Source organism: Medicago truncatula, chromosome 2 (genome assembly GCF_003473485.1).
Source record: "Medicago truncatula cultivar Jemalong A17 chromosome 2, MtrunA17r5.0-ANR, whole genome shotgun sequence".
Taxonomy (NCBI): domain Eukaryota; kingdom Viridiplantae; phylum Streptophyta; class Magnoliopsida; order Fabales; family Fabaceae; genus Medicago; species Medicago truncatula.
In genome coordinates this window covers 12,239,527-12,258,031 of record NC_053043.1, presented here as the reverse complement: position 1 = coordinate 12,258,031, position 18,505 = coordinate 12,239,527, and the positions used below count along the sequence as shown (strand labels likewise).

Here is an 18,505-nt window from a genome sequence, read left to right as displayed (position 1 = left end):
AGCTATGTTTTCAAATTCAAGTATTGTTACCTGTCGATAACGAACATCCCTTTAAAACTATCAACAACTCTCCTCATAATAGGGAGCAAGCCCACTCAGGTATCGTCCCAAAATGAAGTGTAAGATCACTCTTGATTACCTTACGCACACCTTTTATAAACTAATTAAAAGTATCCCTCATCCTTGTATCCAGTAATGAAACTTTAATCCACCAAGGGAAGATCGATGACATTCTCCCCCCGCCAGTACCAAATTGACAAAATAATACTAGTACCTTAATACTTTGACCCCCCTTGTTTAAAAAGTCAACAAATTTTTTGCTCACCCTCCCCCTCAGGATGATGTGGCATGTTCATTAATAACATAGAGCTTACATGACTTATCATTTAACACCTCATTTCTATGTCATTTTAATTAGAAATTATATTACAATTATCAAAAAATTAAATAACAAATTATTATTGAAATTAAAAGATAATTGGAGGAATAAAATTAGAAACCCTAATTTGTTCCTATTCCCAAATTGAAAAAAATTTAACATATAGAAAATAAGTGAGTGATTTCAAGTTTTCTTCAATCCTCTTCGTCTTCCTCGATTTGGTTTTTTAATTCATCAGCAACAACAATCACCACCACAACCACAACAACACAAAACATCATCAAACAACATAACAACCCATATCATAACATCACTTTATCAATCTTTATCCATCAAAAAAAACAACCTCACCATAAAAACCTTAAAACACTAATTTCAAAAACTTGAAAACATTGTCTATTTGCTTACAAACTCAAGATGCAAAACTCGTTTATTTGCTTCAAAAGTTGAAATTCATAGAGCTTTATTAACAAGTGATGTTAGAACTTTTGACCCTTACGAAGCTGATTTTTTCTTTGTAGCAATTTATGTTTCTTGTAACTTCAGCACTGTTAATGGCTTCCCTGCAATTGGTCATGCACGTTCGTTGATTTCTTCAGTAGTTAATCTCATCTCCACCGAACAAGAAAGGCGAAGAGGATTGAAGGAAACCTGGAATCACTCACTTATTTTCTATACGTTTAATTTTTCAATTTGGGTATAAGAATAAACTAGAGTTTCTAATTTTATTCCCCCAATTCTCTTTTAATTTCAATAATAATTTGTTATTTAAATTTTTGATAATTGTAATATAATTTATAATTAAAATGATATGGAAATGAGATATTAAATGATAAGCCGTGTAAGCAATGTCACGTAAGCTCCATGTCATTAATGAGCATACCACATCATCCTGAAAGGGAGGGTGACCAAAAAATTTGTTGACTTTTTAAATAGGGGGGTCAAAAAACATGTTTTAGAAAAAATGGTATCACAAGTTTACAATTTTAAAAATAGGGGGATCAAAATTACATTTAAGCCATAAAGGAAATATGGATTAAGTTCAACACTAAATTAATTAGAACCACTCTTCTTCCCAAAATAACAAAACATATTCCTCCAAGAACTACACCGATCGAAAATCAACTAAATTAGGGGATCCCATGTTTTCTAACTTATGAGATTTTCCCCGACTGCGATTACAAGATACTTAGAAGGAATAAACCCAACACTATAGTGAATAAAACTCTCAACCATCCTTATGAAATCGTCCTTAGAAGAACCCATATAATACTACTTTTAGGAAATTCACACAAAGACCGGAGGACAACCCAAAGTAGTGTAAGATAGTTTTTAGGATCCACATATTAGTCATTGTAGCATCATTTACGAATAGGGTGTGAATGTCATATTGAAGATGGGACACCATTAACCCGCATTTCCAACCATAAATCATATAAACTCACCAAGCTCCTTTGCCCTCGTGATTGAGGTATTAATACCTTCCACTGTCAAAAGGAAAAGAAAAGGCGCCAAAGGGTCCCAAATTGCGAGCTTCCTAGAAAACACACAACACATATCCAAGACCTTTACTTCTCGTTAAAGCCTAATTGTCTCATCATATAGTCCAAGAAAGGCCAGCTGATCAAATCATAAGCCTTCTCAAAATCCACCTTAAAAATTAGGCAACTATTCCTATACTTTTTCACAAGATCAATAATCTCATTAACTGCAACCACGCAATCCACCAATTTTCTCCCTTTAAAGATGATTGGTTAGCCGGGATTATTTTATCCATAATCAAATCTAATCTATTAGGCAAGACCTTCAACACAAACTTATATATGGAACCAACTAAAGAAATTTGACGAAAATTTCCCAAGGTGAAGGCAAGATCTCCACCCACTCAGAGAGACATAACATAGTTCCTCCTCACTCCTGATCTTCACACATGCATGGAAATAACCCAATTTTGCAGCCCTTTACCTGAACACCTTAACCTATATCTTTGATATGTTTGGGCACCCTTGTGTTTCAGTAAAGTCTATAAATCTAACATAGTCTTGTTCCTGTGTGAGGTCTCAATCAGCGATAAATGAGAAACTTCTGCAATATAGTCCAATCCATTAAACTTCTACTTTGACACATCAATCTGTAAGTTAAGGTCTCTAAAGACTTCCTTATTAAAACTATAGAGTTTCCCTTTAAGGATTTTTACCCTTTCTTTTAAGCTTCCATCCATCCACATTATTGAAAGAATTGAAGTTCAACACTGATTAACGACCTGACACCAACCCCTTATGATCCAACTAATAGTTATTAAGTTTGAACGGATTTATCCCTTAAAGTTAGGAAGAATACCTACGTACCAAGAGATAATGATCAGATAGATCTAAGAGGAGTGCCCACTAGCTAGTCGCACCCCTGCTGATCCCACCACCCCTCAACCACTATAATCTAGTCAAGGTGGCTTATTGCACTTCCATAAGGTTGTACCCAAGCGAAATTCCTCCTAAGGAGATGAAGATCCAACAAGCCCATATGCCTAACAAAGTCACCAAACTCTTGCATTTCCACCATTCCACTCCATTCATCATCTTTGAAGAAATATCCAACAATTTCCTTATTTTAATGGATTTTCTAAACAATGCATTTAGGGCACTTACATAAAGGTGTCAAGTTAGAAGACTAATTGTTGCTCAATAATGTTAAGAAAAATTCAAATGCATGCTAAATTTCTTCACAATTTAAAATTCAGAATATGCATGCTCTATTAAATCATTTCATTCACCACATGCAAACCTCAAATTTTACCTTAGATTTGGACTAATTAACTAGTGTACTCTAATAGAATATATAGCAAAATAGTTTTTTACTCCCTCCGATCCTATTTACAAGAGAAAATTAGGTCAATAAAAGTTAATGTATTTGGACTGAATTTTTAACTAAATACATCAACTTTTGTTGACCCAAGTTTCTCTTATAAATAAGATCGGATGAAGTATTATTTTTGAGGAAAAAATAATTTATTATTATTGTTATGCTTTTATTTTTACAATATTATTATGTTATTAATTATATGAGCATTGCTATATAGTAAGAAAAGATTTTAACGAAATTATACGACAGTAGGAAAACACTTGCCATACAAGGGCAATATGGTAATATAGAAAATAGCTGATGGATAGATTGGTAATTACAACTTTAAATTAGTGTAATTCTTGAATTTGTTTTCGTAACAAGCAGCATTAGCCTAATTATATTTGAAGGGAAAATTTGAGCGGCATATATAGTGGTATATTGATTGTTATGAAGGAACATGAGACATATATATATAGGTGGCACATTAAAACATTCTTTGCTTATGGAAAAAAATTAGGAGAGTCTCTAATTATTGAATGGCTCGAAACGTTTCTCCGCAAAATGCGGCTACTTGCCGCCCCTTTTGTTTCTTGTCATTTGTTACGTAGAAATGACCATTCTTCAATCCTTTTCCTCTTTTTTATTTTTTCATCTTAAAAAGTTACTCACACATCTTTATCTCTCATACACTCATATTGTTTATTTTTATTATTAGCATATCATAACAGTTTGATTTGATTTCATTAATCACTTCATTCATACAACACATGCAAGGTGAATAGTATCACAGCATTATTTACTTTTACCTATAAGAGAGAAAACGACTAGGCAACATTTTGACCCTTAAAGATAATCTATAGTGCTCCATAATAAAAAAAGGGCTGTATCATATGATAAAGTCTATTTCAGTTGTGAGCTTCAATTTGATGCTAAAAATGAAACAACTTTAAAACTTTTAAAATAGAGCTTAATTTGTTTTTTTTTTGGACAGAAAATAGAGCTTAATTTGTTGTTTATGTTTTTTTTAACGGAAAAATATAATATCACATATAGGCGCATGTTAAGGAACTACATATAGTAGTTATATTTTAAATAACGTGTTCAAAATCTTTAAAATTTAAAGTACAAAAATTATTATTTTTAAAGTAGAGTTTTTCAGTTTTAAACTTATTAACGTGTATTTAGGACACAAATTGACAATTTTTTAGTGAACAAATATTAATAAATTAGTAGTTATATAGTTGTTCTGGACCAATCAGAAGACCAATCTTACGTTGACACGTCACCCAAACTTACACCGCATTAAGGCCCCGCGCTTGAAGGAACACACCAACTTTAATGCACCACATTGCATACAAGCGCTCCCCTGCGCGAGGATCACCCTACATGTGTCCTCGCCGTTCCTAGTCACACGTTGCGAAACCCAGAGGCGGTTATTCTCAACGCGCGCCTATTTAAGGGTGGCATTGCTTCACCCTCAAGGTATAATTCACTTTTCACAACACTTTCTACACACTCTTTCTTAGTTCCATTACTGACTTGAAGCGTTGGAGTGTTAATGTGCCTGCAGACACCTTTCGTTCCACCGCAAAGACTTATCGCCAGGTACCGGAGCATTTTCCGCCACTGTTGCCTCTCATCCATCTTCACCGGACATATCAATAGTATTTTATGCGCTTGAAATCTATATCTCTTAATACTAGGTTAGTATTCTTTAGCTCATCAACCGTCTATGTGATTTTGTTTGATTATAGAAACAACACTCTTGAGACGAAGCTTTATTCCATGTAGTTTTACCCAATCTAACTATTAGTCTTCACAGTTGCACAATAATCTTTTGATAATCATGTTATAGGTACAAAACATCAAAGTTGTTTAATGATGACTAACATTTGTTGAACATACAATGTGAGTTTTCCTCTTCGAATTAAATTTTTCCATACTTAAAAAGTAAGGGATCAAATCTTCAATCGCTTGCTTAAAATATCTAAATCTCTTACAATTATCGTTTAAGGGTAATTAAAATTTGTTAAGAGAACTTGATGAACATACAATGTGAGTTTTTCTCATCCAATTAAATAATTTTTTTCATATTTACTTTCCTATCTTTAATCACTTGATTAAGGTATCTGAGTCTCTTACAATTAAGACCAAGCGGATGTTGGTAGTTGCACAATTATATACCATATTTATAAAACTAATATATAGATAAATCTCCCAGCTTTGCAGTTGTATTAATTTAATTAGTCCTCCTGCCAATTTTATGTTAATTAAAAAAGTTCCTTATCTCTCTTGATGTTGCGTATGGAATAGAGCTGTTATTGTGTGAAAAGTCAGCGTCTCCCTTTCTCTTTCTATAAACTCATCTTTCTCTTTCTTTTGTTTGTTTCTTATTAACAAGAGAACAATCAGTTTCAGTTCCAACCCCCAAAAACCTGTTCCCTAAACTTGCTTTTTCTTGCTCCTTAATAGCCAAAAAAACCTTATTGCATGTCTTTTCTTATTAAATTCTCTTCCAAAATTCCCTTCATTTCATATATATATGCTGCTTCAAAACCAAAACATGATGCATAATAACAAGAAACTCTTGTTTTTCAACTAAGCATGTGTAGTATCTTTGTTTCTTCAACAAGTATGGACAATTACCTAGGTGATTTAACTGACATAATCAGAGGTGGTACTGCTGGAGCATATAGTAGTACAGGAACTTCATCATCATCTGCTGAACCTGCAGTTTCTCATCTTCATGATCATGATAATCAGTGGAATCATCATCATCAACATCATCATCAACATAATCATAATCATCAATTCTCTTCTGATCATCATCATCATCACCCTTTGAGTTTCTCTTCTGTTCTTGAAGACAATAGAGGAGGAACAAACATGAATATGTTTGGTGATCCATTATTCTCAACTTTAAGAGATCCATTTTTACAAGAACTTGATCATATACCTTCTTCTTCTTACTTCAACATCACAAGTACTACTAGTACTACTTCACCTGCTTCTATAATTGATGTTGCTTCTTCTGGTGTTAGTGTTACTACTTCATCATCTTCTTCTGCTTCTGTTTTTGCACTTGATGAGTTGAGATCAATATCAAGACCATGTAAAAACATATTCTCAAATATGATTCAGATCTCTCCTAATCCAAAGTTACCTAATTATGAATCTTCTTCAACAATAGCAGCACCTTCTCCAAGACCAATTAAACCTTCTGCTGTTATTTCAACCAACATCAATATTAATGCTAAGGATTCTCTTCTAGACAACACAGGAGTTCAGATCTCATCTTCCAGGAATACAGGTCTTAAACGAAGGTAAGATCAGACATTATATTATATTATCTGCTTAATTAATTAATCTATTAATAATTAATGTCATTGAATATAAGAGAATCAAATTAACTTATGCTTGTCCATGTTACTATAATTAATTTCATGGTGATGAATTAATCACATACTTGGTACTTTTTTTTTTTTTTTTTTTTTGATTTTGAAGTTGAAATTTTATGGTGAATTTTTTGAAGTACTATTGAGAGAAAGTAGGGTTTGGCATAAGTTAGGCACTTTGTTTCTTTTTCTTTGACTACACGTGGCATCTTTAATGGTTTATATTGAGAAGAAAGTTATCAAGACTATAACATGTGGTTTAATTTCTTTGAGGCTTTTCATAAATTAAAATTCACCTGAAAAGTAGAGTTAGTTTCTTGTCACACATAATTAAAATGACAGTCACAGAGACTGACCTTTCAAGAAACTTATCTTAAACTTACTTTTCTTCCATAACTACCTGAAAATTCCTATTCCTTTGATCATCATGCACAAAAAACCATAGTCCTTTTAATTTTTAGATGACCAAAACATACCTAGCTATTTTAATTGGAATAAATCAAATTAAATAGATAGCCTAATCTAATAGTTTTTTTTTTTAACTTCCTTTTTTGGTACATGTTTTTTTTTTTAAAATTTCTATATGATAGTATTCTTATTATTTCTTGCATATGTGAAGAGTGAAGTATTTGATTGGTGGATATGATAAATAACTATTTATTATTTTTGTGTGATGAATTATTTGCAGGAAGAATCAAGCAAAAAAGGTAGTTTGTATTCCTGCACCAGCAGCTGCAAATAGTAGACAAACTGGAGAAGTAGTTCCTTCAGATTTGTGGGCTTGGAGAAAATATGGTCAGAAGCCTATTAAAGGTTCACCTTATCCAAGGTAAGTTACTTTCTTAGAAGTACATAATTTAGCAATTAAAAATACTTTGATGCAAAGCTTCTTAATATTATTAAATCATCATGTTTGACTTGACTTACCTATAATCATTTCCTTGTAATGTACTACTGTGTTTCTTCCACCTTTCTAGCTTGACCATTGTATATTGTTACTTGTAACACATTGAGATAACAAAAACTACAACAAGGCTTAGGTCTTTTAATTAAGAAATCTCCCTCTAATTGCTTCTACTATTTTATTAAAAGAAATTTATTGCATTAAGAAATTTTGATTTGGTATATAATGTTAGGAAAAACTGCACATGTCGTCCTTTAGGTTTTGACATTCTTTCAGATTAATCCTTTAAGTTTCGTAACAATATTTCCGTTAGGTTTTGACATTGTTTCTTATTATTATTTTTTGGATGCTATTAGGGGTTATTATAGATGCAGCAGTTCAAAGGGATGTTCAGCTAGGAAACAAGTTGAGAGAAGCAGAACAGATCCAAACATGTTGGTTATAACCTACACTTCAGAACACAATCATCCATGGCCAACACAAAGAAATGCCTTAGCAGGTTCAACAAGATCTCAACCATCCAAAAACAATACTTCTATAAAGAATTCAGAAACTTCACAGCCACAAAATGACACAACAAAGCCAAAAGAAGAACAAGAGAACAATAATAACAGTGATGGAAATGATTCTCCAGTTGTTAACAATGTGAAGGAAGAGAATATGGAAGATATAGAAAAGCTACAAATTGAGATGGATGAAGGAGAATTCAGTGATGGACTTTCTTATAAGGTGATGGAAAATAGCAAAATTCATGAAGATTTTTTTGCTGAATTAGGTGAAATTGAAACTGATCCATTAAACCTATTGTTTAATCAAGGTTTTGGTGGTAATTCAAGTAATGATAGGGATCAATCCAAGGGTTTAGATCCATTTCATCTCTTTGACTGGTCAGGTGATAACAACAATACCAACAACTCATTTGAAGAACCAAATAAGAGAAGGCTATGATGACAACAAGACCTAGAATTTAAATGCATGCACCTAGCAACAATTTCTACCTCACAAAAAAAGACCTAGTTTTCAATCTTGCTTTTTAGTATTATTTGGTGGTGCTAGCTATACTACTCAAGGTCATGTTTGGCTATCATGTGATTTGAAGTGTGTCATGTGGAGGAGGATTGAAGAAATTTTCATTTTTTTACTTACTATAGAAAAAAGTTGAAATAACGATATAAATTTAGAGACAAAAAAAAAAATACATGATTTGTCTTTAATTTAATCGTTTACTATTAAAGACATCAAAATTTAATGATCGATTTTATTTTTTCCATCTCTAATTAATATCATTATTTCAACTTTTTCCGATAGTTCAATTTTTTGGATTTTAATTGTCTACAATTAATACGAAACACATTCAAACATTTAAATTACTGAGTGTGTGAATGCGTGTTGACGTTGATTGTAGATAATACAAACCCTACTTTATTTTATTTTTCTTGTTATTTACCAGAAAAGGCAGTGAAAAAATTATAAGAAAAGTGAAAAAGAGAAAGAGTGCTGGTTGGTTGATTGGAAGCAAACCAAACTGAGTCCCACATTCCTTTTGGAATATTGGTGGATGGGACAGAAAGCTGAGGAACAGAAGGTTGCAATAGTTGCAACAAGTACATTTCACTATATGAAGACATGATCACTCGAAAGTTGAGTAGTGTGAGTAGATTGATGATAAAAAAGATAAGACTAGCCCTTTCATCTTTTCAAGTGGGAAAAATTATTTATTTTGAAACCTTCTTGGTCATGCTCATGCTCATGCATGTGGGGTTATTATTGTTATTATTCTAATTCCAAAGTGTGTGAGTGAAAAAGAGAAAGAATTTGGATTCCAAGATTTGCTTGTGAGATGAAATTTATGAAAGAAGACAAAAGAATATATTTAGGGTAATTTTATTTATAATATAAAGCTTGACTTTTCATATCAGTCACCTCTAATCTAGGGATGTGTGACATATGAGAGGTGAAATGCATGCTTTGGTTCCTCAGCTTTCTGTTTTCTTATTACTATTATTATCCACCGACTTGTTTGTGTTCATTGATTTTAATTTGAATGAATGAAATTATTATTAATTTTTTTTTGTTTATTAATTTTACTGTTTTATTTATCATCACAAAGAAAATGATTTTGACTGTTAGTACTTAGTAGTATATATGGTATCGGTAGTTTGTGTTTAGATAATAAAATCCAGCAAAACGAGGTTGGCATTTAATCATTTAGCATGTGCATGCTCAACTATTTGTGCATGTTTCTTTATAATTGTAGTAGAATCCATGATCAGTGTTAATATAATAATAAGTATGGAAAATGCAAACATATATATATATATATATGCATATAATATTTAAGTGTAATTACCAAAAAAAATCTAGGTTAATTGAGAACATGATCAGAGGCTGTAAAATAGTGATGATAATGCAGAATTCATTAATAATGTAATATGTCATCAAAACCTAGCACATATTCTCTATACATATCAACCCAAAACCTTAAGGAATTGGAGAATACGGGCTATCTATTTTATATATCAAACATTTTGTTTATTCATAGTTGATGGAAGACTAGTTACTCATAATTTAACTTAATAATCTTTCTCTCAAATGTGAGTCTCCTATATTCCATATTTGCATTGTCATTGGTACGAACGAAACACATCTCTTGACTACACTGTCAGGAAGACTTTAAAATTTAATGATTCAATACCACTTCTCCTGACTATACTTGCATCAACCCACTTTTACTCCCCTAGCAAGCCGAAGTAGACTCTAATACTTGTTGGGGGGTTCGGGAGTGTTGAAGCAATAACAAGTCAATACTCCAAGACCTCAAGAGAGGGAGACGTCACATTGCACCCGTGATTGTTGATTCAATTGTTATATATCATATGTAGCATTGATTTAATTTGAAAAGGTCACACATTGCCTAATATTGAGAAAAAGGGAGACCAAAACAATGTATATGAACGATAGTTCTTCGTTATAAGACAAGCTATAGTTAGAAGCCAATTATCAAACAATATTTATAGTATAACATAAAATACGTTTAACTGGTAAGATGTTGAAAGAGTTGGCAACATGACTCTTCTTTAAAAAAAAGGACTTTGGTTTGATTTTTAAAGTCACCTATTTGAGAGGTAGTCCAACCCTAATAAAAAAATAGATGTCTTTTTGGCAACTAGATTAGTTTCATAATGGACCTAAAAGACCTAAGCCGTGAGAATATTTTGAAGTATCTAGTGGAGGTTTAAGATTTTAATCATGGTGGTTACAAAAAACGTAAAAAATCATTTTTGGGTAGATAAAAAAAAATTCTTGGTAGTGTAGGTGTAGTAATTTTGTTCATCTATCTATGAAGATTGGTTCAATTGTTATTTACTCCATCATATGTTGCATTGATTCTTCTACTATATATATATCTAACTCGATATTAACAATGCTTTATTGCATGGAGACTAAAGTGAAGTTGTATTTCATTTACCATTCTCACGATCTCAAAGACATCATAATAAAGGTGAGAGGAAAAGGTTTTCTATGACCTTAGGCAAACCCTCCATGCATTGTAGAGTAGCAGCAATACTGTGTCCTATATTATAACAAGAGGAAAGCTTTGAGAAGTACTCATAAAATTTTAATTTTGTTAATTAAGTTAAGCTGCTCATTGTGACCCTTTGTGAAAATTTCACATTTGCTAACAAATCATAAATACCTTTGTAAAATAACAATTAACATTTGCAAATACCTTTTGGGCCTTGAGGTATTCTTTAACCTAAAATTAGCCTCTTAGAATTCATCACCTAATCTTCTACATGAATCAATATTTTTATTTTTTTGGTCAGATAGCTCAAATCCTCTATTTATAGTGAAAGTAGTTACTTAAGAAAATTCCAAGCATGATCTAGTTCCCTTTTTATCAAGAGATTTTGAAGGCTTTTGAGGGCAACTTTATCCCTTTTCTTATTTATGAGACATTTTTTCTGAAAGAGAAGATGTAAAGTTTTGTTCTTCCAGGAACTTTTACTGACATGGATGGGCCCAATTTTAACTGTGTTTGTGTCAAGATCTACTACCTATGTGGCTAACGGTTAAAAGGGGATCCTATAAAATTTATTAACACCAGCATATTTTTCCCAATTAAATAAATGTTCAATTTTTTTACAAATTTATGCATAATTTGCTTTGACATTGTATACATAAAGAGTGGCTTAATTAATGTCATAAAAAAAAAGAGTGACTTAATGCGAAAATATTCTATTATTGTGACAGCTAAGAAATAATAATCATAACAATTATCTTAAAATTAATTAAAACTAACGGTTTAGATAAAAAAAATATTATCAAAAATGTCTCATGAACTTTTCCCAGTGTTTCTTCCTTTTTTTACTGTTCAAAATATTTTTAAAATTTCGTTATTTGAAGTGACAAGTCAAACATTTACCATACACATCATGCACAATAATATGATAATTTTAAAATTGTTGTTCATGCAAAATAATATACAATGTTATATTATTATGCTTGCATAGATAGGATCATGTGCATGTTAATGCCAAATTCATGTTATAATTAGCTAGCAAATAAACGTGTCTAAACCTATATAGTATTAATTAGTGGATGCTTCTCTTGTTCTATCTAAAATGTGACAATTTTGGCCTAAGCATCTTGAAGCCACATATCTCCAATTTGTAATGGAGACAACTTTAATTAATTCTGGTGAAGCCAAGTTATTGGATATGGTCTTGTCAAATCCATAAACTTTAGTGAACTTCATTCTCACCTCCCTACAAATGAAGTCACTTCAAAGGGTAGAGGAAAACAACAGTTTGTTTAATGGTTTTGCCCATAAGGGCTTTTATCATCTCCTATAGTAGTTGATTGATGGGTAAGAGTCATTATATTCATTTGAAGGAATATATATAATTAATGATGCAACTTGTTTTTGTGGGAGTTACTGTAGTTCATGGTATTGAAGTGATGACACACATAAAGCTTCATCATTCTATAGGCTCTTTATTATTTTTTTCAAATGTGTGATCATGTATATATAATTGCTTTTAGTCTTTTGTTGGGAGAGTTAATTTGCTTTGATCTCTATCATTCTTGGTATGATTTGCATAAAAAAACATCAAATCGTTCATAATTTGGTCAAAAATTTATAATTAAGAAAAGGAAAATGAAAGTTTTCAAATTATGGAGAATATTAATGTTAATGTTAGTTCATTGGTTAAATCTTTCTTAGGCTGTGTTTGGTAACACAAAAAAGCTAGCTTATAGCTTGTTGGATTAGCTTATAAGCTCGTTAGAAGAAAACGTGACGTGTTTGGTAACAAGCTTTTTTCATGAGCTTATAGCGTTTTTTGAAAAGCTATTTCAAGTAGCTTTTTAGCTTATAGCTGGTAGCTTTTTATATTTTCTTCCAACTTTAACCCTATTAATTTAATTAATTATTTTTTTAATTAAAGAAGTACCCATGTTCATCTTTATAACCGCCCCATTTTTTCCCTTAAATAAAATACCATTTTTTTTAAGGAGCACTTTATATATATATATATATATATATATATATATATATATATAATATTTTTTTTATGGAAATGCTTTATATTTTGTTATAACTAACCTGTCGTACACCACACAAAAAATAATTAGCCTATTTTTTTTTTAAAGGAAAAAATAACTAGTCTATTGTACGTTGTAAAATTTTATATATTCTACCTCACATTTTGTTTCCACATTTCTCTTATTTTTGGGACTCATTAAGCAGAGATCAAAATTGTTAGTGAATTTTTTTTTAGGATTAAAAGTCGAAGAATTTTTTTATGGAGACTAAGACCAAAAGTTTGAATATTTATAGGGACCAAAAACATATTTAACTATAATTAAAAATATTAAAAAATAAATACATTACAAAAAAAATGTGTGTGTCTATATGTATATTAAAAAAAACATGTCCTTTTATGTCATTTTATATTTATCAGCCACTTCAACAGCTAATTTTACCAAACACATTATTTTTAATAAGCAAGCTTTTCAGCTATAAGCTATCAACTATCAGCTACCAGCTATCAGCTAGCTTTTCAGCTATCAGCTAGCTTATCAGCTATCAGCTAGCTTATAGCTTATTTTTACCAAACAGAGCCTTAACCTGCCATATTCCGTAAGTTTTTTTGTTTTTTTTTTTTAAAGAGATATATTGGTTTGTTTACAAATAAGCCAGTTTATATATTTATATATATATATATATATATATATGGGATTTGCTAGAACACACCCACTAGTTTTATGTGGGAGTGTTTTAGCAAGTTATAACTAAAAAGTTAATAAATACACTTTAAAGTGTATGTTGCTATAACACACCTTCTAAAAAAACAAGTGGGTGTGTTCTAGCAAAATCCTATAAGCATTTGCTAAAATACACCCACTTATTTTTTAGAAGGAGTATTTTAGCAAATCAATAACTAAAAAGTGATTAAATACACCCTAACGTGTAGCTTTGCTAAAACACTCTCACATAAAAATTAGTGGGTGTGTTCTAGCAAACCCATATATATATATATATATATATATATATATATATATATATATATATATATATATATATATATAAGGATGAATCAAATTACCCCGATTTAATGTTACACCGCTCTATATTGTTTTACTCGATGCATATTTTTAAAATTTGACCGTTGGATTGTATGTTTATATATTATATAGATCATTCACATAAATTTTTACAAAAAACTAAAATCATTTGATATATTATTGAGATGCAACAAGAATAATGATGTTCAATAAAAGTGCATAAACCGTTAATCTTGATGTATCTCAATAACATACGAAACGATTTTAGATTTTCATAAAAATTTACGTTAATGATCCATGTGATATAAACTTACAATCCAACGACCAAATTTAAAAAATATGCATTGAGTAAAACGATATTGAGCAGTATAACAATGGTGCAGCATTAAATCTAAGTGATTTGATCCTTGCTCTATGTGTGTGTTTGTCTCAAATCAAAGGGACCGAGTATTAGGAAATTTGATATGGACTAAAATAAACCCTTTAACAAAATTTGTTCAGTTTTAGTCCTTATTTTAATTTATATGGACTAAAATTACATTTAAAATTTAATACGTCTAAATTTGAGAGCTCTTGATTACGTAGGAACTAAAAATATATTTAACCATATGTTATGTATGTAGCTTTGAATTTATTTATCTCCTGGACGAACTCCGGATCACAATGTCCCCTTTATCCTAAAAACCGGAGGATTAACACAAAATTAGACAACACTCATATACATACTAGAGATGTATATCTTTGGTTGACTATCAAGGAACATATCAATATAGTTGGACACAATTTTATTGGATTAAATTTTGCAAATTCAATCAACTTTGTCTTGTCAAATTCAGAGAATGAGTTGTTTGTGCACAAATAATACTCCAAACAAATGAACAATCTACTATTTGTCTCATTAAAATCATTGTTAAGTTTTGAAGTTGCATGTCAATAATAATATAAAATAATTCAACGTGGTAATGATTTCCTATTGTGAAAGATTCAATATTACCTCCCCATTTTGATTTTACGCAAAAGAATATATCATATATGTTTGTAATGTCATGCTTATTGCAAAATAAAATTATCTCCTCCAATAAAGGTTCTCATTCATCATCTCTTAGAGTTTGTAATTGCTCATTTGTGATGTTAATCAAGTTCATAGCATTGACGATGTCTTGATCTTTTCTTTGCAAAGCTTGTGACAATTCATTTAACATACCTAAGACCTTTTTCATCAAATGCAATGTGGGTGCGAAATCAAAATTATTCATTAGAATTAAAAGATCGTTTGCTTCTCCTCTTCCATCATTAACTGGTTTATCATCTTTCAACATTTCAAGAACATTAGTTACAAAACTATACATCGATATCAAATTCACCAAAGTTGTAAAGTCAAAACTCCAACAAATATCACTATAACACTTGATATTAATTTCTCTGTTCAAACCTCTTCCACTAACAATTTCTTAACTCTCAAATGCTTCCTTAACACAGGTGCATTTGTGTTACCTATGAGCACAAGAAAATACTTGTCATGGAAACTTCACACACGGAAGAAATCGACGTAGAAGATGTTCTTGTCGGTCCTAACGCCTACATATGATCCACACAGATGAAGACACAAAATATCTAGGTTTACAAAAACGACTGAATGGTTCTGCGTTCAATTTATTTTGTACCAGGACTTCATAAAATTATGGTTAACATCTTTGATTGTTATAAGAGAAATCCATCATTGATGGAATGTGTGAAAGTTGATATTGATGCCAAAGTGAGTAAGGTATCAATTTACATTAAGGGAGGCGGTGTCCCTATGGTGGATAATGGAGATGGCGTTTATGATCTCAAAGGTAGTGGTTATGGTTCCAGGCTCATAAATATCTTTTCACTTGAATTTATTACAGAGGCAGTCAAGGATACTACAAAGTTTAAACATGTATGATGATATTTTGATCGTATTAGATTTTTGTTTTCACACGTCTATTGATATTGACAGTATATTTGTGTTTTCACATGCATGTTGAATATTCAACCATGCATTTCATCATTTCATGAATTTACAATATAGGAATACAATGATTAAATTGTACGAGATATAAAAATAGGCTCAATGAAACTAATATAGATTGAGTTGATTAGTTGTGTTATGATGGTCTCAAACAACATGCAAAGTAAGTTGGGTCTAAAAACAATCACATGTGAAGATGGTGAAAAGTGGACCAAGGTGATCGTTAAGCTTGATTTGAAGATGTTTAACATGAAATGTTTTGAAGATAACATTGTTGCTTTAATGAAGAAGTGTGTGGTGGACATGACAGGGATCCTCGGAAGGACGATTAAGGTTGAATTAAATGGAACCAAGATTCCTATTACATCGTTCACATATATGCCAATCTTTTCCTAAAATCTGTTCAGAAGCAATCAATGTTCATTTCTATAAATATATAGTTTGATTAAGAGATTAATTTACGTACGTGTGCGTGGTTTGTTTTTCCATTGTTATTAGATAACAAATCATTTGGTTGTTGTTGTTATTAGGATTATGCCAAAGTAAGTTATGTGTACATGTGTGTGGGGTTTGTTTTTCTCGCTGTTGTTATATAGCAAATTATTTGGTTGTTGTTGTTGTTATTAGGATTTATGTCAAAGTAAGTGATAGGTGCAAGATAGTCGTGAGTCCAAGTGAGAGGTAGTTTCAACAGCTGACTAGCTAGTGAGCTTTTGAATTATACCAACTTGAAGGTCATTGATGTACATTTCTTGTCTCACATGCCTTAATTTGTTTTTTACCAAGTCAGTTTTGTTAACTATATTGCTCCAATCAACGGTGGGACTCATATTAATTACATCATAAGATTATTACCCATGTATCAGATATAGCAAAAAAAAAAAGGACTTCGTCAATTTGGACAATAACACACTGTAGGATCGTTCTTGAATTTTCGTTAATGTTCTAGTTGATGAGCCTATATTTAATTCTCCCCTAAAGGAGGAATTAACCACTACTCAAATTTGTTTTAGTTCTTGTTGTGATGTTTCAAAATTAATGTTGAAAGAAGGTTCGTAGTGCATCATTTTTTTGATAATGCTATCATTGAACATGAAATGGTACTTTACACTCATAAGTTGTAAATGTCTGCAGGTCAAGAACAATTTGAAAAAACTTATTCGATGAAAAAGACCAAACTTGCTTGTCACCTTGCAAAGCTTGAGGATGCCAACTATGTTGGTGATCCAATGGAATCTAATAAATGTATCTTGATATTGACAAAGGGAGATTTTGCCAATGCCCTAGTTGTAAGTTATTGTCTTTTATCTATGCCTATATCAATATAAAGAATTGAAACTTGACTAATTTGTTATATTTATTTTTACGTTTTTTTTTCTTCACACTATGAAGATGTCTGGGCTCTCCGTTGATGTTAGAAACTACTAGAGTGTTTCCATTGAAAGGAAAACTTCTAAATGTCCAAGCTGCTTGCAAGGAAATGATAATGAGTAATTCACATATTGATAGTATCCATAAATTTCTTGGACTGGAATTTGAGAAAAAATATTCAAGTGTAAATTCTTTATGTTATGGCTAATTCATCATCATGGTTGATAAGGTGAGAGTTGGGTAAGAAATTGCCATGAATAAATATATTGTTTATAATTTATTTTTTTAAGGAATTGTTTATAATGCTATCAATGTTTTTTTATCATCAAATTATATTATCTCAACTTAATAGTAATTATGTGGGACACAATATCATGATTACTGCCACATCAAAGGGCTATTAACAAACTTGATTTATAAATGTTGGTCAGCACTGTTGATGTTGAAAGAGCCACAACCTTTCGTGGCTATGTTTTTAACTCCGATAGTTAAGGTAACGGGTCAATTTTGTATTTGATTTGATAATGAAGACATTTAGCTCTCCATTATTTTGAACAAAATATCATTTCTAAAAATATTATCTAAATTCTTTTTCTATGTAGGCTTTTCATGAAATTGATGACAAACTATTATCATTTTTACCATGCCACAATATGAAGTGTGGAGAAATGATAAGAGCATAAATTTGACATAGTGGAAGATAACGTATTATAAGGATGGTTGTTTTTACGATGACAAAATCCATATTACTTTTAGAATTCTTCATTTCCATGTTCGTATAACTTAGAGATTTTGTGTCTTCATTTGTGTTGATCCTATGTAGGCATCAAAACCGGCAAGAACGTCTTCTACGTCGATTTCTTCCGTGTTTGAAGTTTCCATGACAAATATTTGTTTGTGCTTGTAGGTAACACAAGTGCACCTGTTAAGTTGAAGTTTCAATGACAGGTATTTCTGATGAAGTTACACCGACAAGTATTTATGCTTTGCTTAGGCTCTAGTAAGTACCACAAGTGTGTCTATATATTTGTGAATATATTAACATTTATCTA

The 18,505-nt window shown here is 31.1% G+C and overlaps 1 protein-coding gene across 1 annotated transcript; it reads left to right on the top strand.

The window, feature by feature from the left end:
* The first annotated feature begins 5,577 nt into the window (after positions 1–5,577).
* LOC25486351 (probable WRKY transcription factor 14) lies at positions 5,578–9,548 on the top strand. The gene is made up of 3 exons (XM_013607626.3): positions 5,578–6,543; positions 7,304–7,444; positions 7,876–9,548. The coding sequence occupies exons 1-3, from the start codon at positions 5,825–5,827 to the stop codon at positions 8,465–8,467; spliced, it is 1,452 nt and encodes a 483-aa protein (XP_013463080.1). The 5' UTR covers positions 5,578–5,824; the 3' UTR covers positions 8,468–9,548.
* The last annotated feature ends 8,957 nt before the right edge of the window (positions 9,549–18,505 follow it).